This window comes from Hippocampus bargibanti, linkage group LG08 (genome assembly GCF_051943395.1).
Source record: "Hippocampus bargibanti isolate YZ-2025 linkage group LG08, ASM5194339v1, whole genome shotgun sequence".
NCBI lineage: Eukaryota > Metazoa > Chordata > Actinopteri > Syngnathiformes > Syngnathidae > Hippocampus > Hippocampus bargibanti.
Genome location: NC_142741.1, coordinates 4,523,723 through 4,545,464, shown reverse-complemented (window position 1 = coordinate 4,545,464; position 21,742 = coordinate 4,523,723). Strand labels below are relative to the sequence as shown.

Below are 21,742 nucleotides of genomic sequence, written 5' to 3'. Positions count from 1 at the left end.
GTAATGCATTATTATTATTATTTGCTAGCTATTTATGATTATTATTTGCTATCTATGAGTTCTGGCTAGCTAGCTAGCTAGCTATCTGGATGGCTAGCTAGCTACCTGGCTGGCTAGCTAGCTATGTATCTATTCACTATCTAGCTGGCTATCGAGCTAGGTATCTGTTGTCTATCGATTGGCTAGCTAGCTAGCTTTCTATCGATTTGAGTTACTTCCAGGTTGAGTAAACACTGGCGTGTGTGGCTGCCGCTGCTAACCCACAGAAAAACTGATCATTTGACTGTAAAGTGACCTTGAGAGTTTTGAAAGGCACTTAGAAATGTAGTATTATTAGTATTATAATTAGTATGATCAGAATTTGCTAGCTATTTCTTCTTCTTCTTATTATTAATTGCTATCTATGGCTGGCTAGCTAGCTATCTGGCTGGCTAGCTAGTTATCTATTCACTATCTAGCTGGCTGGCTATCTAGCTAGGTAACTGTTGTCTATCGATTGGCTAGCTCGCTAGCTTTCTGTCTATTTGAGTTACTTCTGGGTTGAGCGAATGTTGGTGCATGTGGCTGCCGCTGCTCACCCACACAAAGACTGATCCTGTGACTAAAGTGACCTTGAGAGTTTTGAAAGGCGTGTAGAAATGAAATGTATTATTATTATTATTATAGTCTGACGCCCAATCCCATTCCTGTACGAGACCTTGAACTCCCTCGCCACGGTGCTGGCCGGCCCTGCCGCAACGCGTGTTGTCCGAATTGACCCCGGCGGCGTTGGCGTGGACATCCAACGGCCCCACAAAGGTCACGCTGGTGTTTGCTGGAGGCCGGCGTGTTTGCCGAGCCGCCTCCAGACTGTGGGAGGAAAATGGCCGGCGGGGCCAGGAACCGCCTTCATCGCGCACAGCCCCCGAAAGGTCGTTTCAGTGCGCTTCTAGTGCACGTTGAGGCGACTAGCTATAAAGATAGCCAATATATAGCTAATAGATAGACAGCTAGCTAGGTTGCTGTATAATTAATAGATAGCCAGCGAGCCAGCCAGATAGCTGATAGCAACTAGATAGCCAGCCGGGTAATAATAATAATAATAGATTTATAAGCGCCTTTAAAAACTGTCAAGGTCACTTTTCAGTTTTTCTGTGGGTGAGCACCGGCAGCCACACGCGCCAGTGTTCATTCAACCCGGAAGTAACTCAAAAAGATAGAAAGCTAGCTAGCTAATAGATAGCCAATCTATAGCAGATAGACAGCTAGCTAGGTTGCTGTTTAACAGATAGCTAGCCAGATAGCTAATAGATAGCTAGGTAGCTAGCTAGATAGACAGCCGGGTAGTAATCATAATAACCATAATAATAACAGTAATAACAATAACGATAATAATAATAATAATAACAATAATACATTTGATTTCTAAGCGCCTTTCAAAACTCTCAATGTCACTTTACAGTCACAGGATAAGTTTTTCTGTGGGTGAGCAGCGGCAGCCACACGCGCTAGTGTTCACTCAACCCGGAAGTAACTCAAATAGATAGAAAACCAGCAAGCTAATAGCCAATATATAGCTGATAGACAGCTAGCTAGTCGTATGACTAACCATCTAGATAGCTAGCGAGCCAGCCAGATAGCAAATAGATAGCCAGCTGGGTAGCTAGCTAGCTATTTTTGCCCAGCGAGACACTTTCTGGCGGGCGTGCTCACCGTCATCGCCCCCTTTGGAAGCTAACGCCCGGAATTAGCACGCGGGAGACATTTGTAATGAAAATAAATACATTTTTCTTTATTATTCAGAGGCAGGGAGACGTCCCCACATGGGTAAAAGTCGCACACTTTGGTTCAAAGCGAAGGCCGCCCCAGTTGGTTAGCGACAAAGATTCACAGCGGCCAAGGAAGGAACAGCGAGCGACATGGCGGATGAGGTCGTGGGGGTCAAACAACCCCAAAAATAAAATCAATCGCAATAGCGGACGGACACGGCATCAAGTGAATGAGTGGACACCTTCCTTAGAACTTTCAAGACAAGCTTGGTGGCCCCTTGTCAACGTCAACATAACAAACATGTCCCTTTATATTTTAGCTAGCTAGCTAGCGCGCTACCCGACCACGCGGCTATGATCATGGTGTTGACCAAGTAAGCGGTGAAATTGCTCCGAAATCAGCCGAGAGACGAGCAAACTGGGACAGTCCTGGCGTGTATTGGCGGTGACGGCACTGGTCTACGGTCCCGGCTTCTACCGGTCCGAGCGTTCCCGGCTTCTAACGGTCCGAGCGGTCCCGGCTTCTACCGGTCCGGGCGGTCCTGGCTTCTACCGGTCCGAGCGGTCCCGGCTTCTACTGGTCCGAGCGGTCCCGGCTTCTACCGGTCCGAGCGGTTCCGGCTTCTACCGGTCCGAGCGGTCCCGGCCTCTACGGATGCCTCTGGTTGTTCCGGTTTTGGTTCCTGGGGAGCGGATCCACTTACTCCTCCCATTTTCAGTCTTGCTGAGCGCGTGAGGTCTCTGCGCTTTGGGAAATCGTTTCTTCTTGTGGGGCTCGCTCGGCTGTGTTTACTGATCTGGAGTCTTGATGAGTGCGCTCCCGGTCTGATTTGCTCCCCCTGTTGACCGGAGTCGGTTCTGAAGAGCGCCTCACGACTTGTTCCGGGTCCTACTTTTTGATCCCACTAATGACAGGCTGGGGTCCCATCGAGCGATAGTGGTCCCGGTGCTGGTTCCTGCTGATGTCAAGACCGCTGGCGCTTGTGGCGTTTGTGTTGGTGCAAAGGTGAAAGTGCTCACCGGTTGCTCGGTGCCGGTTATACCAGCGACAGTCCAAAGTCACCGGCTATTGTTGCTCTCAGTGTCGTCGACATTCAGTGTTGCGCTGCCGCATTGTTGCAGATGCGCCGACCGGGCTACAGGTGGAGGGGCGCCTGCTCGGGTGACGACAGTTCTTCGAAGTTCGCTTCCTGGGTCACGTTCTCGCTGACCTGCACGAAGCACAATGACACGTTTTGTTTTTTTGGGGGGGCGGGCACTCCCCCCAACAATAACCAAGAAAATTCTGCTTGTGTCCAATTTGTTAAAAGATATTTTGAAAAGACAAGAGGGCCGTGCCCCAAAAACCACTCAACAACCCAAAAAAAAAACAACAAACAAGAAAATTCTGTTTGTTTCCAACTTGTTAAAATATATTTTGAAAAGACAAGAGGACCGTGCCCCAAAAACCACTCAAGAACCACCCAACCACCCAAAAAAAAAAACAAACAAGAAAATTCTGCTTGTGTCCAACTTGTTAAAAGATATTGCGAAAAGACAAGAGGACCGTGCCCGAAAACCACCCAAAAAAAAAACAACAAACAAGAAAATTCTGCTTGTGTCCAACTTATTAAAAGATATTTTGAAAAGACAAGAGGACCGTGCCCGAAAACCACCCAAAAAAAAAAACAACAAACAAGAAAATTCTGCTTGTGTCCAACTTATTAAAAGATATTTTGAAAAGACAAGAGGACCGTGCCCTAAAACCACCCAAAAAAAAACAACAAACAAGAAAATTCTGCTTGTGTCCAACTTATTAAAAGATATTTTGAAAAGACAAGAGGACCGTGCCCGAAAACCACCCAAAAAAACAACAAACAAGAAAATTCTGCTTGTGTCCAACTTGTTAAAAGATATTGTGAAAAGACAAGAAGACCGTGCTCGAAAACCACCCAAAAAAAAACACCAAACAAGAAAATTCTGCTTGTGTCGAACTTAAGATATTTTGAAAAGACAAGAGGGCCGTGCCACAAAAACCACCCAAAAACCACAAACCACGGTAAATCCACCCAAAAACCAACAACAAAAAAGAAAAATCTGCTTGTGTCCAACTTGCTAAACGATGTTTTGAAAAGATAAGAGGGCCATCCCCCAAAAACCAGAATGCTAAATAACATGTGGACTATTCTCCATTCACATTGACCTTTGACCTCAGAGAGCGTACCTCGGCAACGAGTCGGGGCGGGGTGTCATCGTGGGTCGGTCCCGCCCCCGGCGCCGCATCTTTGCTGCCCGCTCCCTCCTCGTCCCGCCGCCTGTCGGGTCGCGGTGGCGGCACCGGGGTGATGTTGATGGACGCCCGGTAGATGGCGGGCTCCGGGCCTTGTGGGGGCGGCGGAGAGGCGGGGTGCTGGTCGTCGCTCAGCTCGGACTGCAGGAGGAACTGCTCCCTCAGGAGGTCCGACACCTGCGCAAGGACGAGTATGAGTGGAGCTCCCCCGCGACCCGTCTAAGTCGGAGGCGTGACGTCAAATCCGAAGCGACAACAAGCCCAAAGTGTGCGCAGCGTATCTACTGACCGGCTCCATGGCTCGCAGCGCCGAGCTGGCTGATGCCTCGTTTGTGGCCACGCCCTGCTGAAGTGGGGCGGAGAGGGGGGGGGGGGGGGGGGGTAGGCCAGACAACGCGCAAATTAGTAATAATAATAATAATAATAATAATAATAATAATAATCCATTTGATTTCTAAGCGCCTTTCAAAACTCTCAAGGTCACTTTACATTCTCAGGATCAGTTTGTTAGCTAGCGAATAGATAGACACCAAGCTAGGTAGCCGTATAACTAATAGATAGCCAGCTAGATAGCTAGCGAGCCAGCCTGATAGCTTATAGATAGCAAATAGATAGCCCAGCTAGGTAGCTAGCTAGATAGCCAGCTGGGTAGTAATCATAATAACCATCATAATAAAAAAAATAATAATAACAATAATACTTTCAAAACTCTCAAAGTCACTTTTCAGTCACAGGATGAGTTTTTCTGTGGGTGAGCAGCGGCAGCCACAGGCGCCTGCGTTCACTCAACCCGGAAGTAACTCAAATAGATAGAAAGTTAGCTAGCTATAGATAGCCAATATATAGCTAACAGATAGACAGCTAACTAGGTAACCGTAGCCAGCTAGATAGCCAGCCAGATAGCTAATAGAGAGCAAATAGATAGCTAGCTAGCTAGCTATTTAATTGACGATTGTCATTGAAGAACATAAACAGATATAAAACTGCTGACTGCCTTGCTGGCTATCGAGCTGGCCATCTATTTGCTGTCTCTTAGCTATCGGGCTGGCTATCTAGTGGGCTACCTAGCTGGCTATCCAGCTGGCCATCTATTTGCCGTCCATCAGCTATACAGCTGGCCAGCCGGTCATCCAGCCATCTGGCCGGCTACCCAGCTAGCCACGCAGCTATCTATCTATTTGCTGTCTATTAGTAGTGTGGGCGTCCTTGTGGCTGCGTGCAAAGGAGGGAGGAGAGGAAGGTTTACCTTGGGCTGCGCCGCGTCTTGCGTCAGTTCCAGAAGTTTGTCCTCGAGCTGTTGTTCCAACGCTAGCAGTTCGTCTCTGACGGCCGAGCGCAGAGACTCCAGCTGTTCCACCTCCAGCCTGCGGAGGCGCAAGCGTCAATGGAGGAGCGCCATCACACACATTCTAAGGTACGGGTGTCCAAGTCGAGGCCCAGGGGCTAATCTGGCCCTGCACACCATTTTATTCGGCCCACGAAAGCAAATCAAACTTGTGAAAGTCCATGCTCATCAGTTGAGCTAGCTAGCGATCAAGCTAGCTTGCAATCGAGCTAGCTGGCGATCAAGGTAGCTTGAGAGATCGAGCTAGCTAGTGATCAAGCTAGTTTCAGATCGAGCAAGCTTGCAATTGAGCTAGCTAGCGATCCAGCTAGCTTGAGATCGATCTAGCGAGAAAGCTCGCTAGCAATCAAGCTAGCTTACAATCGAGCTACTGAGCTCTCTTTCTATTCAGCTAGCTGGCTAATCCCTCACACACTAGTTGTCCAAGTGAAGGCCCCGGGCCAAATCTGGCCCTCCAAATCATTTTATTCGGCCCACGAAAGCAAAGCAAACTTGTGAAATTACATGCTCATCGATCGAGCTAGCTAACTCGTTAGCTAAAGCCAAGGCTAAGAGTTAGTGTACCTGTCGGCGGGACTCAGATGTTTATAGACCAACGCCTGCTGGCGGACGAGCGACAGTTCCAGCTGGACCATCTGCGTGCGGAAGGCGGCCAGACTGCGCCGTTTCTGCCGTAGCTCGTCCAGGTCCTGAAGGCCAAAGGTCAAACGGAAGATTTAATAAAGGACAAAGGACGGGCGGCGTGGCGAGCGCCGGTCGCGTACCTGTCGGCAAGAACCGTTGGGACGTACGTCCGGGGTGTTGACGCCTTGCTGCTGCGGCTGCTGCCAGAAGACAAAAGTTGGAGAGAGATCACGAGAGATCGCGTCTACGATGGACATATCAAAAGTCAACACACCCCCTTTGGACGCCAGACCATCCGTCATTTTAAAACACTCATGGAATAAGAGAGGATTGGATTGCTTAAGCGTGCACACCCGAGACGATGAGCAAGTGGCCGACTTTCAATTGAGTCACACACTAATAATAATCCATTTCATTTCTAAGCGTCTTTCAAAACTCTCAAGGTCGCTTTAATGTCACAGGATCAGTTTTTCTGTGGGTGAGAAGTGGTAGCCACACGCGCCAGCGTTCACTCAACCCGGAATAACTCAAATGAATAAGCTAGCTAATAGATAGCCGCCAGCTAGCTAATAGATAGCCAGCCAGACAGCCAGCTAGCTGATAGATAGCTAATAGATAGCCAGCTAACTAGCCAGCGAGCTAACAGATAGCCAGCCGGATAGACAGCTAATATATAGCCAGCCAGATAGCCAATAGATAGGTAATAGATAGCCAGCTAACTAGCGAGCTAATAGATATATAATAGATAGCTAGCCAGCCGGATAGATAGCTAATAGATAGCCAGCTAGCCAGCTTGTTAAGAGCTAATAGATAGATAGCTAATAGACAGCCAGATATCTAATAGATAGCCAATAGATAGTCAGCTAAGTAGCCAGCTAATAAATATCCACTATATAGCCAACCAGCTGGATTGACAGCTAATGACAGGTTTCGTTTCATTTTTGTGGACATCACATCAACGCGGAACCGGAACGGGGGCCCTGTTGACATTTTATAGCTGCTTTGTTTGAGGAGAATCCAGAAAACAAATGGATAAAAAGTTTCAGGAGAACTAAAAACACTTTCAGTTCTTTTCCAGTTCAAAGGCAAACCAAAATACAGACGAAATGTCTGTAAAAATGTCTCCTAGGGACCAAGCAAAACGTTTCTCTGGAATGGCTTCCCAAGACAAACTAGGCACCAATTGCCGGAATTCCTTCTGCCATTTTGAAACTCGACTGACGCGAGGACTGACCTGGTTGAGATGGTGAACGGTCCCCCTGATGTCATGAAGAACCCTCCTCAGTTGCATCTCCGTCGCAGACAACACTTGACCCGAAGCCGGACTCGAACCCGAGAGCAGCCCGTTGTATGGACCCAGACTCGGCCCCAGACTCGGCCCCAGACCCGGACCCAGACCCAGACCCAGGTAGGTTGCAGGGCTGACACCTAGGTAGGGACCATGAGCAAGACCGTGACCCAGATGAGGGAAGTTACTGGCACCGGGGTGGGGGCTCTGACCCAAATTCTGATCCGGACCATGGTGAGGGCAGGGAAACTGGCCCTGACCCGGGAGGAAGCCGCCGCCCCAATGTGCCACGGGGTCCGGAGCCGGCGGGGTGAAAGGGGCGGGATCGTAACTGTGGTGGTAACCCAGGTAGGGTGGACTATGGGCCACGAAAGGGTGCGGCGCGTGGTAGTTGGCGGCGTGGTAGTGGTGCGCGGGGGGGGTTCCTAGAGGAAAGTTCCACAAACTACCATAGTGGGGCGGCGTCGCCAAAGGGGACGGGTTGAAGGTGAAGTGGTTGGAATAAGGCTGGACGAGGTTGGGGAGGCTGGTGTAGGGGTGGAGAGGCGTGGCGTACAGCGAGGGCGGGTTGAGGGAGGGCGCAGACAAAGGGGTCTGCGGTCCGGGGCTGGGGTTCGGCGACAGGAAAAGGTCCTGTCTCGGGTTCCCGCTCCGCCCGTGCTGTCTGAGCGGCTCCCGGGCGGTCGAAAGGTCCGGGACGCTCTGGCTGATCCAGGGCCACTCGGTGGGGGGGCTGGCGCATCTCAGCGAGTGGGACGAGTGTACGAGGGGATGCGGGGCGGCGGCTCGCTCGTCGCCAGGGGCGGTTTTCTGGATCACCAGGGTGGAAATGCAGGTGGGTGAGTCGGCGCGCTCCGTTTCGCCGTCGGGCTCCTGGGCGTAGCGGAAGGCGTAGCGTGGCTGACTGCAAAAGGCCCGGTCTGGCCCAAGCTGGACCTTGACGGACGAGACCACCCTGGTGGGCGACAGCAGTGAGGAAGGCAGGGAGGAGGACCTTTGCAAGGGAAGACCACTTCGATGGCACCTTCTGCTGGGGCGGGGGCCGACTTCACCCAAACGCTGCTTCACCCGACTCAGTGCGCTCAGGACGGGGGAGTCCGAGATGGGGAGTCGGAAAACGGGATCCCGGGGTGACCCGGCCTGAAGACACGGGGCATGAGCTGAGGGGACGGGACACGAGGAAAGCCAGGGCGGTTCTGTGGCGGCCGGTTCAGAGGGAGGCGGTGCAGAGGCTGGCGGCTCAGAGGCCGGCGGCTCCAGATCCTTCTGGGTGCCAGCTTGAGAAGCTCGTGCATCTTCTTGTTCAGGATCTTGTTGAGGTTCTGGGCCGCCATCTCCTGCCGCAGGGTTCTTGGGGAGCTGGTGGGCCTTGTACTGCGGCACCGGCACGGACTGTTCCGGGCCCTTTCCGAGGTCTTCCGGCTCCCGGGAACCCTCCGTTTGTCGGGTGGCCTCCCCAGCACAGTTACCGGGCGACTTATCGGCCTGCGTGTCGGGCAAGTCGAACGGCGGATGGTTCGGCGCCACGGGCGTGGCCACGTCTTGCGAGGGGTGCGACGTCACGGTGGTTTCGCTATCACAGCTGTCGCTGCTCTCCTGAACCTGAACACATCGTTTGAAATCTCGTCAAGAAACGAGCGTAATGAAAAGGTCAGAGGTCAAAGGGACCACCTTGAGGTTGCCGGCGGTGTCCAATGAGGACGTTTCCTCGGCGAAGCCGCTGCTGTCCGACTGCTGGCTCGCCGTCCGCAGGAGGTCTGCCGGAAAAAAAAGACTTCAGACGCTGGCTGCTCTGCCCCGCCATCGAATTAAGGAAAAAGAAATTCTCACCTGAGCTTCGGGACGTTTTGGACAGGAGGGCTTCGCCTTCGTTACTCTGAATCTAAGGAGATGATGATGATAATAATAATAATAATAATAATAATAATAATAATAATAAACATTCATTTCGAAGCGCCTTTCAAAATTCTCAAGGTCACTTTACAGTCACAGGATCAGTATTTCCGTGGGTGAGCAGCGGCAGCCACACACGCCAGCGTTCACTCAACCCGGAAGTAACTCAAATAGATAGAAAGCCAGCTGGTAGATTGCTAATAGATAGCCAACAGATAGATAGCTCGATATCCAGCTAGTAGATAGCTAATAGATAGCCAACAGATAGGTAGCTGGATAGCTAGCCACCTAGATAGCTATATAGATAATAGAAAGCTAAATAGACAGAAAGCGAGCTAGGCAGCTAATAATTAGCTAATAAATAGCCAACAGATAGGTAGCTAGATCTCTAACCACCTACATAGCTATATAGCTAATAGGAAGCTAAATACTGTAGATAGCTATCTAGAGAGCAAGCTAGTAGATAGCTAATAGATAGCCAAAAACTCAAGAGTCTGGAGCTACTGAGCTCCATCCAGCGACTTCCCCACTAGGGAAGCAAAGACTGACAGAGTCAAAAGATCACTGTGGAGACACGTCCACGGGGCGACAAACGGACGGACGCGGACAGAAGGCCGTACCTCCTCCATGTCAAAAGAGTCGGCGTTCTCGCTGCGCAGTTGAGCCAGCAGGGTGGGCGCCGGTGCCTTCTCGGTGGGTCGCAGGTCATCGGCGCTCTGACCAGTCGCCGCCGACTCGGGCTTGCCGTCGCCGTTTTGCCTTTGGGGGGGGACACCGGAAAGGACATGTTAGGTCACTCGTAAGACTGGTTGACCGCGACGGATTTTGAGGCGGATTTTCCACAAGGTTCAGAGCCGATAATAATAATAATAATAATAATAATAATAATAATAATAATAATAATAATAATAATAATAATAATCCATTTCATTTCTAAGCTCCTTTAAAAACTCTCAAGGGCACTTCACAGAAACAGGATCAGTATTTCTGTGGGTGAGCAGTGGCTGCCACACGCGCCAGTGTTCACTCAACCTGGAAGTAAATCAAATAGATAGAAAGCTAGCTAGCTAAGTGTTAGCGAATAATCACTCAACCCGGAAGTAACTCAAATAGATAGAAAGCTAGCTAGCTAGCTAAGAGTTAGCTAATAACCACTCAACCCGGAAGTAACTCAATACATAGAAAGCTAGCTAGCTAGCTAAGGGTTAGCTAATAATCACTCAACCCGGAAGTGACCCCACTAGATCGAATGCTAGCTAGCTAGCTAAGAGATAGCCCCTCCATGTGCATCCAATTAAAGGTTCTGAGGGGGTGGGGTCACATGCAGAGTTGTTGTGCGAGCAACCTTTCCGAAGGTGACCCACCGGCGGGGCGCGCGCGCCTCCTTCTCGCCTTCCTCGGCGACGGTGGCCAGCGATCGTCCGTCTTTCTTGCGGACGTCGTCGTCGCCCGGCGCTCGGGCGGAGATGGGCGGCGGCTTGTCGGCGGGCGAGGCGGTCAGCAGGTTGTGCTTGCTCAGGCTCTTCTTCAGACGCTCTGCCACGTTCTGAGCTGATTTCTTCCTCTGGAAAAGCGACAGCGGTAACGGCGCCGAAGGGTCCGTGGCAGCCTCGCCTCCCCCTGAGGTCAAGGACCCGTCACCGTTAAGCGCAAAGCGGATTGCCCGGACGCGCACCCGGATGCCCGCCGGGGTTTACCTTGATCCCCGCCGCCCAGGTTCTGGACGGGCTGGCCAGACACGTGGCCGTAAAGCTGGATGAACTGGTTGGCCACCGTGGTCAAGACCTCGATCTGACGGAAGCGACCTGGCGGATGGGCAGACAGACGAACGGGGCCGCGGTCAACCTCCAAACCAATAATTAATAATAATTAATCAAAATTAATAATAATAATAACAAAAACAACAACAATAATAATAAATTTAATTTCTAAGCGCCTTTCAAAACTTTCAAGGTCACTTTACAGTCACAGGATATGTTTTTCTGTGGGTGAGCACAGGCAGTCACACGCGCCAGCGTTCACTCAACCGAGAAGTAACTCAAATAGATAGAAAGCTAGCTAGCTAATAGATAGCCAATAGATAACTAATAGATAGACAGCTAGCTAGGTAGTGTCGTATAACAAATAGATAGCCAGCTAGATAGCTAGTGAGCCAGCCAGATAGCTAATGGATCGCAAACAGATAGCCACCTAGGTAGCTAACTAGACAGCCAGTAGGTAATTAATAGATAGAAAGCTAGCTAGCTAGCCGTATAACTAATAGATAGCCAGCTAGATAGCTAATAGAAAGCCAGCTAGGCAGCTAGCTAGATAGCCAGCCGGGTCTTAATCATCATAATCATAATAACCATAATCATAATAATAATAATAATAATAATACATTTGATTTCTCAGCACCTTTCAAAACTCTCGAGGTCACTTTACAGTCACAGGATCAGTATTTCTGTGGGTGAGCAGCGGCAGCTACACGCGCCAGCGTTCACTCAACCCAAGTAACTCAACTAGATAGAAAGCTAGCTAGCTAATAGATAGCCAATAGATAGATAGCTATCTATCCATCCAGCCAGCTAAATAGCCAAATAGCTAGCTAGCTAGCCAGCCATCTAGACAGCTAATAGATCGCAAATAGCTAGCTAGCTAAGTAGCCTCGATCAAATTGTTAGGAATAAATCATCTGTGATCAACTTGCCGGCTTTTTTGGTCATCCCTCTCACAACGAACACGCCAATTGTTAGGTTACAACGTTGCGCAATAAGGTAAATATTTATTAACGTTTATAATCGTTAAAACTAAAAGGTAACTGTTCATGCTAATATTATAATAATAATAACCCATTTAATTTCTAAGCACCTTTCAAAACTCTCAAGGTCACTTTACAGTCAATGGATCATTTTTTTATGTGGGTGAGCAGCGGCAGCCACACACGCCGGCGTTCACTCAACCCGCAAGTAACTCAGAGATGGAAAGCTCGCCAGCTAATTAATAGATAGCCAACTATCTATCCAGCCAGCCAATTAAATAGCAAATTAGCTAGCTAGCTAGATAGCCAGCCAGCCAGCTAATAGATAGCATATAGCTATCTAGGTAGCCAGCCAGCTAAATAGCTAGATATCCAGCCATCTAGACAGTTAATAGATAACAAATATCTAGCTAGCTAGATAGCCAGCCAGCTAGAAAGCTAATAGATACCAAATAGCTAGCTATCTAAATAGCAAATAGCTGGTTAGGTAGCTGGCTAGATAGCCAGCTAGTTAGCCATCCAGCTAAATAGCCAAATCGCTAGCCAGCTAGATAGCTAGCCAGCCAGCTAGACAGCTAATAGATAGCAAATAGCTAGCTAGTTAGTAATATTTTAACCTAAAAGGAGAAAAACAAGAAAAGCAACGTTTGGGCATGACAGCAAGGAGGGCCAAAAATTCATGAGAGTTCATGAGAAGGTGAACAAAGACTTTTTTTTTAGTTCCAGACTCTCCAAACAGGGCGAGAGGGTTTAAAAATAGAAGGACGCAATGTACGGTGCTGCAAAGCATCACTTTAACGGCCCGGACGCTCACGTCCAAATAAAGGCGGCGATCTTGGAATTATCACGGGGGCCGCGCAGGGGGGTTAGCGGTAGCCTCACAAGCGCATCTTTGTGACCCGGCAACCGTGGGCGGCGAGCTCCACCGCCCAATGCAATTAGCCACCGATGCTAAAGCTAAAGGCGCCAGAGGTGAAAGGGAAAACAAACTGACTTGTCAGAGCGTAGTTGGGGTTCTCCAGCTCCATCCGCTGAAGTTGAGCTCCCAGGTACACCTGCAATGCACAGGAAGTCACTTGGCCGCGCCAGCTCACAAGAAGTTTTATCATAATAATAATAATAATCCATTTCATTTCTAAGCGCCTTTCAAAACTCTCAAGGTCACTTTACAGTCACAGGATAAGTTTTTCTAGCTAATAGATAGCTAGCTATCTATCCAGCCAGCCAGCTAAATAGCCAAATAGCTAGCTAGCTAATAGATAGCAGGCTAGCTATCCAGCCAGCCAAATAGCTAGCTAGCTAGCTAATGGATAGCTAATAGATAGCCAGCTAACTAATAGATAGCTAATAGATAGCCAGCTAGCCAATAGGTAGCAAATAGATAGCCAGCTATCTACCCAGCCAGCTAAATAGCCAAATAGCTAGTTAGCTAATAGATAGCCAGCTATCTATCCAGCCAGCCAGCTAAATAGCCAAATAGCTAGCTAGCTAATAGATAGCCAGCTATCTATCCAGTCAGCTAAACAGCCAAATAGCTAGCTAGCTAATAGATAGCTAATAGATAGCCAGCTATCTATCCAGCCAGCCAGCTAAATAGCCAAATAGCTAGCGAGCTAGATAGTGAGCCAGCCAGCTAGACAGCTTATAGATAGCAAATAGCTAGCTAGCGAAGTAGCCAGCCAGATCGCTCATTCACTGCCATTCATGAAGTATGGAGGACACTCAAAAACTAATGTCATCTAATCTGATTGAATTTATGTTTGCCGCAGCTGACCTTGATGTCGATGCCCCGCGCCGCCGAAGAGCCGTTGAAGAAGCGTGAGGGGATCTTGGAGGACATGTCGGGCTCATCCCTCCCGAAACCCAAATTCAGGAGGATCTCCTCTGGGTCCTCCTCGTACAGGTCCAGCAGCTCCGACACGCTGCGTGAGCGCCAAGTTATATCACGGCTAATAAGAGGAAGGAAAAAGCGGCCCGCCAGCGGGCGGTTCCCACGACCCACCTTGACACGGTGCTGCTCTTTCCGGAGCCGGTGGAATTCATGCTCCGTCCTTTCTCTTTGTACTGACCCCTCTTGTGATCGGCAGCCAGACCGCCACTGATAATAATAATAATAATACATTTTATTTCTAAGCGCCTTTCAAAACTCGCAATGTCACTTTTCAGTCACAGGATCAGTTTTTCTGTGGGTGAGCAGCAGCAGCCACACGCGCTAGTGTTCACTCAACCTGGAAGTAACTCAAATAGATAGAAAGCTAGCTAGCTAATAGATAGCCAATAGATAGCTAATAGACAGATAGCTAGGTAGCCGTATAACTAATAGACAGCTAGCTAGATAGCATCTAGCCAGCCAGATAGCTAATAGACAGCAAATAGCTAGCTATCTAGGTAGCCAACCAGATAGCTAGATAACCAGCTAGCCAGACAGAGAGCTAATAGACAGCAAATAGATAGCCAGCTAGGTAGCCCGCTAGATAGCCAGCCAGATAGCTAATAGACAGCAAAGATAGCCAGCTAGGTAGCCAGCTCGATAGCCAGCTAGGTAGCCAACATTTTTATATACAGTAAAGTCTCGTTATATCGATATTCAAGGGAGTCCAAAAAAATATCGATATAACCGGGACTATCGATATATCCGACCCTGTTTGCATGTAATTTTCTCCGTGCGTGCATAGAAATAGTATCGATATAACCGGGACTATCGATATATCCGATATCGATATAACGAGACTTTACTGTATATTTATGTTATTCAATGAAAATCCTCAATTAAATACAGTAAAGTCTCGTTATATCGATATTCAAGGGAGTCCGAAAAAATATCGATATAACCGGGACTATCGATATATCAGACCCTGTTTGCATGTAATTTTCTCCGTGCGTGCATAGAAATAGTATCGATATAACCGGGACTATCGATATATCCGATATAGATATAACGAGACTTTACTGTAGCTAGCTAGCTATTTGCTGTCCATTAGTTATCTGGCTGGCTATCTAGCTGGCTACCTAGAAAGCTATCTAATTGCTGTCTATTAGCTATCTGGCTGGCTATCTAAAGGAGACTGAGGGGGCAAAACGGGGAGCGAGGCCAGGCCGGCCGGCGCACTGACGAGGAGACTGCGACCAATGAGGACTCACCGGGATCCCGTCTTCTTGTTGCCGGACTGAAGATGGTCGGCTGCAATGACATCAGAAGAACAACGTCAAACATGACGGGAGGCACCCGGACGAGTACGAGTGGTCTCCTTTTCATCGATTCAAGATGCAAAGTGAATCGTGACCCCTTGGGAGGGATTTTTTTGGGGGCGGGCGTTGCAGGTGGGCTTATTTTGCTGACCTCACGATATCATTTTAGGTAAAAGTGACCACCCCCATCCCCGACGCCCTCGCGTGGAATCAGGAAGTAAAGGAAGGGCGACCCGCTCACCTTCAGCTCCCAGCGAAAGGTCATCTTCGAAGCTGCCGCCGTTCTTGGTCGCCGCCCCTGTTGGCCAGTGACAAGCGTTGCCTACAAAGCCTTCGTGCGCACGTACGCACGCTAGCGTCCTCAAGTGGCGAGGGAAGGCTTACCTTTGCACGCGGGGGCGCTCTGGTCGTCGAGCGACGCGGCTAGCGGCGTCCTGACAAACACAAAACGAAAAACCGCATGGGTCCCAGATCTAAGCGCCTTTCAAAACTCTCAAGGTCCCTTTACAGTAACAGGATAAGTTAGATAGCTAGCTAGATAGATAGCTATATAGCTAATAGATAGCTAGCCAGCTAGATAGCTAATAATAATAATACTAATAATAATATAAAATAATAATAAATTTCATTTATAAGCACCTTTCAAAACTCTCAAGGTCACTTTACAGTCACTGGATAAGTTAGATAGCTATCCAGGTAGATAGCTATATAGCTAATAGATAGCCAGCTAATAATAATAATAATAATAATATTAAAAAAAATAATATCATAATAATAATACATTTAATTTCTAAACGTCTTTCAAAACCCTCAAGGTCACTTTACAGGCAACGGATGAGTTAAATAGCTAGCTAGATAGATAGCTACATAGCTAATATAATAATAATAATAATAATCCAATTGATTTCTAAGCGCTTTTCAAGGTCACTTTTACAGTCACAGGATCGTTTTTTTCTGGGGGTGAGCAGCGGCGGCCACATGCGACAGCGTTCACTCAACCCGCAAGTAACTCAAATACATGGAAAGCTAGCTAGATAGCTAGCTAATATATAGCTAATAGATAGCCAGCTATCCAGCCAGCCTAGCTAAATAACCAAATAGCTAGCTAGCTACATAGCCAGCCAGCCAGTTATGCAAGTGAGAACAGAGGCTAGACTAGGCTAGCAACTTTCTTCGGCTGCCGGTGAAGGAATTGCTTGTGTGGCACCAACCGGCAAGCAAGGCTGACATGATACAGCGCGATGCGTGCGATTAGCGTGCTAGCTAACCCGGACTTACCTGTCCGGCAGGCTGCGCGATCGTCCGCGGTGGCTCAACCCTCGATTAAACCGGACCGGCGTAGGCCAGACCCAACTGGACTAGACTAAACCGGACTGGACTGACTCAGCGAGGGTGGCCCAGACACGCTCATGCAAGACGACGACACGCTTATCAATGGGGACAAACGTCACGCTAGCTGCACACGCAAAAACGACACACCCTTTTTCTTCCTGTCGCACATTCACAACGCTTTTTTTTTTTTTTTTTTAAAGCTCCTCAACAAATTTCAACATTGACACAGTCAGCAAAACGCACACACTTATGCAAATCGGCCCATACGCGTGACGCGTCACATTCGCACGCTAATGCGCGCCATAAAAGATTGCGTAACTCGGGGACAGCCGCCACGTTCGCACGTCCTCCATTGGACGGACGACCGTGTTGGGCCGCGCCGGGCTGGTTGTCATGGTAATTTAGCAACATTGTAACACTGCGTGTGTGTGATAAGAATGTTGACTCAGCAGGAGAAGAAGCAACTCCTCCTTTGTTGACTTTCCCTCTCTTGGCTCTCGACAGCGTTTGACGGTGCGCGCGCCCGTGTGTGTGTGTGTGTGCGTGCGAAGATGGCGTTTTGGTCGCACGTCAGCGGGCCGATGACACTAAACACACTCTGAAGCGTTGGAGGGGAAAAGAAATGGCGTCGGTAGGCGGTTCGCGCCGTCCATTTGCCACGCCGCTACAAGCGAAGGCGACAACTAGACTTTGGAGGAGGGGAGGCAAGCGATTGGCTTCCAGGTTGAGTGAACGCTGGGGCGTATGGCTGCCGCTGCTCACTTAGGTGGCTACCTAGCTGGCTATCTATTTACTGTCTATTAGCTTGCTGTCTATTTGCTATCTGACTGGCTAGCTATCTGGCTGGCGATCTAGCTGGCTACCGGGCTAGTAATCTATTTACTGTCTATTAGCTATTTGGCTGGCTCGACGCTATCTAGCTAGCTAGCTAGCTATTTGAGTTACTTTCGGGTTGAGTGAACGCTGGCGCGTGTGGCTGCCGCTGCTCACTTAGGTGGCTACCTAGCTGGCTATCTATTTGCTATCTGACTGGCTAGCTGGCTATCTAGCTGGCGATCTAGCTGGCTACCTAGCTAGCTATCTATTTACTGTCTATTAGCTATTTGGCTGGCTCGACGCTATCTAGCTAGCTAGCTAGCTATTTGAGTTACTTTCGGGTTGAGTGAACGCTGGCGCGTGTGGCTGCCGCTGCTCACCCACAGAAAAACCCATCCTGTGACTGTAAAGTGACCTTGAGAGTTTTGAAAGGCGCTTAGAAATGAAATGGATTATTATTATTAATATTAGCCGCGTTGCCCCAAAGTGTCCCTGCACCTTTTGCCCACTAGTTGGAGCGCCGACTCCATCGGAACAGATGGGCTGAGACATTTTTTTTTGTTCTCTTAGTGCGAGGTTAAAGGTCAAAGAGATTTCAAATCTGACAAGAAAGCTGCCAGTGTTTTTTTTTAGCTTCCTGGGCTTCAATTTGCAACCCCCCCCACCATTTTCCATTCCAAAGATGCAGATATATATATTTTTTACATCGTATTATTATTATTATTATTAAGGTTCAAACAAAAACTACATTAGACCACTGGATCTGCTAACGAAACATCAACGTTGAAGCAACGAGCCTTTGAATGTCAGCAACACATGCAGATCGACAGTGCAGCAGTGGTGGACCGTCAGTGCCTGCTCGGCCTTCTCTGCTGGCCTAAAACTATCTGAATCACAGACTAATGTTAATTATATTTTGTCCATTTGAAATAATTCCAAATTGTTTTTCATCTTCCTTTCATTACTTTTCCCCAGTTGTGCTGCTTTGAGATTTGTTTTTTTTATATTTAAGCATTTAACCAATCACATTTCAGCCATCAAATCCAGGTGTCAAAATAGTTAGGCAATTGTTTTAATTCTGGCACTTGAGATTGACAAAACAGCTTCAATTCTTTTCAAAAAAAGATGCAAAGGGCAAAAAATATCTATATTTTTTGGTGGTAAATGTAACTTAACTAGCTGGCTGGCTAGCTGGCAATCTAGCTAGCTATATATTAGCTAGCTAGCTATCTATTTGCTAGATAGCAAGCTAGCTATCTATTTGCTAGATAGCTAGCTAGCTATCTGGCTATCTATTGGTTATCTATTAGCTATCTAGCTAGCTAGCTGGCTATCTATTGGTTATCTATTGAGAGTTTTGAAAGGCAAGGCGCTTAGAAATGAAATGGATTATATCTATTAACTAGCTAGCTAGCTGGCTGTCTATTGATTATCTATTAGCTAGCTGGCTATACTTTTATCTATTTGAGTTACTTCCGGGCTGAGTGAACGCTGGCGCGTGTGGCTGCCCCTGCTCACCCGCAGAAAAACTTATCCTGTGAGTGTAAAGTGACCTTGAGAGTTTTGAAAGGCGCTTCGAAATGAAATGTATTATTATTAGTATATGACACCAAGAAAGGGTTGTTTTCCCCCTCTGACTCCTCAAACAAGCAAACGGCGCTCGACCAACGACCCCCCTTGCACCCCCCCCCCCCCCCCCACACATGACTTACCTGCATTGGTCGAGCCAGCAGGCGATCTTGTTGGGTCCTGCAAAAGTGACAAAGTCACAAGAGAGTCCGCAGACAACGGCAGACAAATGGTTTACCCCCCCACCCCCAAATAAAAAAACAAACAAACCGTATATTCCGGACTATAAACCGCTACTTTTCCCCCAAAACTTTCAAACCTGCGGCATGTCGGAGCTGCTGGACCTGTACAAGGAGGACCCGAAGGAGATCCTCCTGAATTTAGGTTTCAACAGGCACGAGACATGTACTCCAAGAGCTCTTTGGCTCTTGGAGTACATGCGGACGGCGTCAGCGAAACATAAATTCGATTAGATTAGATTAGTTGTCCATACTTCGTGAATGGCAGTGAATGAGTTATCTGGCTAGCTATTAACTGTCTAGCTGGCTATCTAGCTATGTGGCTATTTAGCTGGCTGGCTACCTAGCTAGCTATTTGCTATCTATTAGCTGTCTAGCTGGCTGGCTATCTAGCTATTTGGCTATTAATCTGGCTGTCTACCTAGCTAGCTATTTGCTATCTATTAGCTGTCTAGCTGGTTGTCGAGATAGTTAGCTATTTGCTATCTATTAGCTGTCTAGCTGGTTGTCGAGATAGCTAGCTATTGGGCTATTTAGCTGGCTACCTAGCTAGCTATCTATTAGCTGTCTAGCTGGCTGGCTATGTAGCTATGTGGACATTTATCTGGCTGACTACCTAGCTAGCTATTTGGCTATTTAGCTGGCTGGCTATCTAGCCAGCTAGCTATTTGCTATCCATTAGCTGTCTAGCTAGCTAGCTATGTATCTAGCTAGCTATCTATTAGCTGTCTAGCTAACTTTCTATATATTTGAGTTACTTGCGGGTTGAGTGAACTGGTGCGTGTGACTGCCAATACACACCCACAGAAATCTCATCCTGTGACTGTAAAGTGACCTTGAGAGTTTTGAAAGGCGCTCATACATCAAATGTATTATTATTATTATTATTATTACAAGTAAGAAGAGGTGGTTTGGGTGTGGTGGTGGTGGGGGGTTAAAGACGCCCAAGTGTCAGCAGGTGGCGTGTTGAAACAAGAGCAAGGAAACAAAAGATTCCCATCCCAAACCACTGCGCCGCCAGCGAAATACCTGACTAGCACAATATTGACTGTGTGCAGCGTAGCAGCTAGCGGCAGGCTAACGAGCGCAAACACTGAAATGATGAAAATCCTCTGGGGTGAAGGCAGCACAAATATAAACGTCTTGCTGGCTTTCAGAAAACAAGTTCATGCGATCCGCAAGAGATGGCGGCCGCTCACTCGGATGTTGCTAGCGTCGCGCTTCATGTCGCGGACCTGAATGCCAGAGCGATCGTAGCGCAATTCCGAGCATAGCGAACGCTGAAGATCGACGTACCCGACGACAGATGAAAAAGTTCTAACGGCTCCTCATGATCTACCAACCAGATCCAAGACCCACGTCTTGCGTGCGCTAATATCCGCAAACAAGTGTGTCTGTGTGTGGATGGTGAGGTTGACCTGGTTCTTCAGCGGTCTTCTTCGGAGCTCCGTCGGACTCGGTGCAGTCTGGTGCAGGTTCGTGCGAGGATTTCTGTAGGGGTTGGGACGTCGGGGTGTTTTGGCTGTCCTGCCAAGTGGACTCCTTACTCTTGGCCCAGGCCCGCCGTCTTAGGGACGCCAGGGTGCATTTGGGAGCGGCGCTGCCATCTGGAGGTGACGGTAGGGAACCACAACAATGAGTCGACGAAGGTCCAGAGAGACCAAACCTGATGGCGATGAAGGAAGATGACCTGGAGGTGGGACCGCGTCCTCCAAGAGGATGGCAGTACTATCCATGACCGCCGCTGCTAGTAGACCTGCGAGGACACAAAATGAGAACGAGGAACCACGAGAACCAGGTAGGACCATGGATTCATGGACAACGTGGAAGCATTTCAACCAAGTGGAGGCACTGATCAAAAAATCAAGCAGAATTACTGGAATCCCATGGAGCCTTTTGGGTACACCAAGACCACCGGGGAAAACTGTCAGGACCGTGGAGACCGCAGGAACCAGGACAAGTGCAAGTACAGTGATACCTTGGCTTATGAACTTAATTGGTTCCTAGAAAGTGTGTGTAAGGCGAAAAGTGTGTATTCCAAACATGAATTTCTCATAGGAAGCCATTAAAATGAGAATAACCCATTCCCAGGTGCCTATAAAACATAATTTTCAACTAAATAAACTACACACAATATACCTATTTTATGTATAATAAATGTGGTATGGTATTGTAATGAAAGAAATAAACTGTACTGTAAAATAAAGTCGTTTTATTGACCTTTGTGATGGTCGTTGAAGGCTTGATGGAATGGATAGCTTTTTGCATAAAGTGTCTCAAGGAGTTCTGGGTTGTACATCTTAGAAGTTGTGACATTGCAACAGCAACAGATGCAGGCAGACACACTACAAACTTCATTAATAGCTGGTTCCCTTGCTTGTATGTTCTCTTCAAATTGTACAGATGGCTTGTGCGGGTGGTTTTTGGAGCCTGATTGATGGGATATTTTAACTTTGCAGTCTACACTCTGCCTTTAAACTATCGAAAAAGTTGAAACGAGTCCACATTTCAGTTTTCTATCCATTTTCCCACCTTTTCACGTTTGATTTTTCTTTTACTTTTGTTTTTTTTGTTTCAAGCTCTGTCGTCTCCCTTTTGTGTGCGTGTTTCTGTTTCTGTAACCCCTAACCCCGCTCACTGCTGCATGTGTCCTGCTGCATGTGTCCCCTCCCTCCTTTACCACGGATCTT

General features: G+C 48.1%; 1 protein-coding gene across 1 annotated transcript; it reads right to left on the bottom strand.

Annotated features, from left to right (window-relative positions):
* Positions 1-1,742: 1,742 nt before the first annotated feature.
* itprid2 (ITPR interacting domain containing 2) lies at positions 1,743-20,669 on the bottom strand (the record flags this gene model as incomplete). Its single annotated transcript, XM_089002160.1, has 20 exons — positions 1,743-2,959; positions 3,952-4,194; positions 4,307-4,363; positions 5,264-5,381; positions 5,927-6,051; positions 6,127-6,186; positions 7,221-8,876; positions 8,946-9,031; positions 9,105-9,156; positions 9,788-9,926; positions 10,532-10,787; positions 10,865-10,972; positions 12,902-12,962; positions 13,682-13,829; positions 13,910-14,005; positions 15,049-15,088; positions 15,338-15,394; positions 15,481-15,530; positions 18,957-18,993; positions 20,471-20,669. Coding segments are annotated over 20 exons (3,663 nt in total), but the record flags the coding sequence as incomplete, so codon positions are not given.
* Between the last annotated feature and the right edge of the window lie 1,073 nt (positions 20,670-21,742).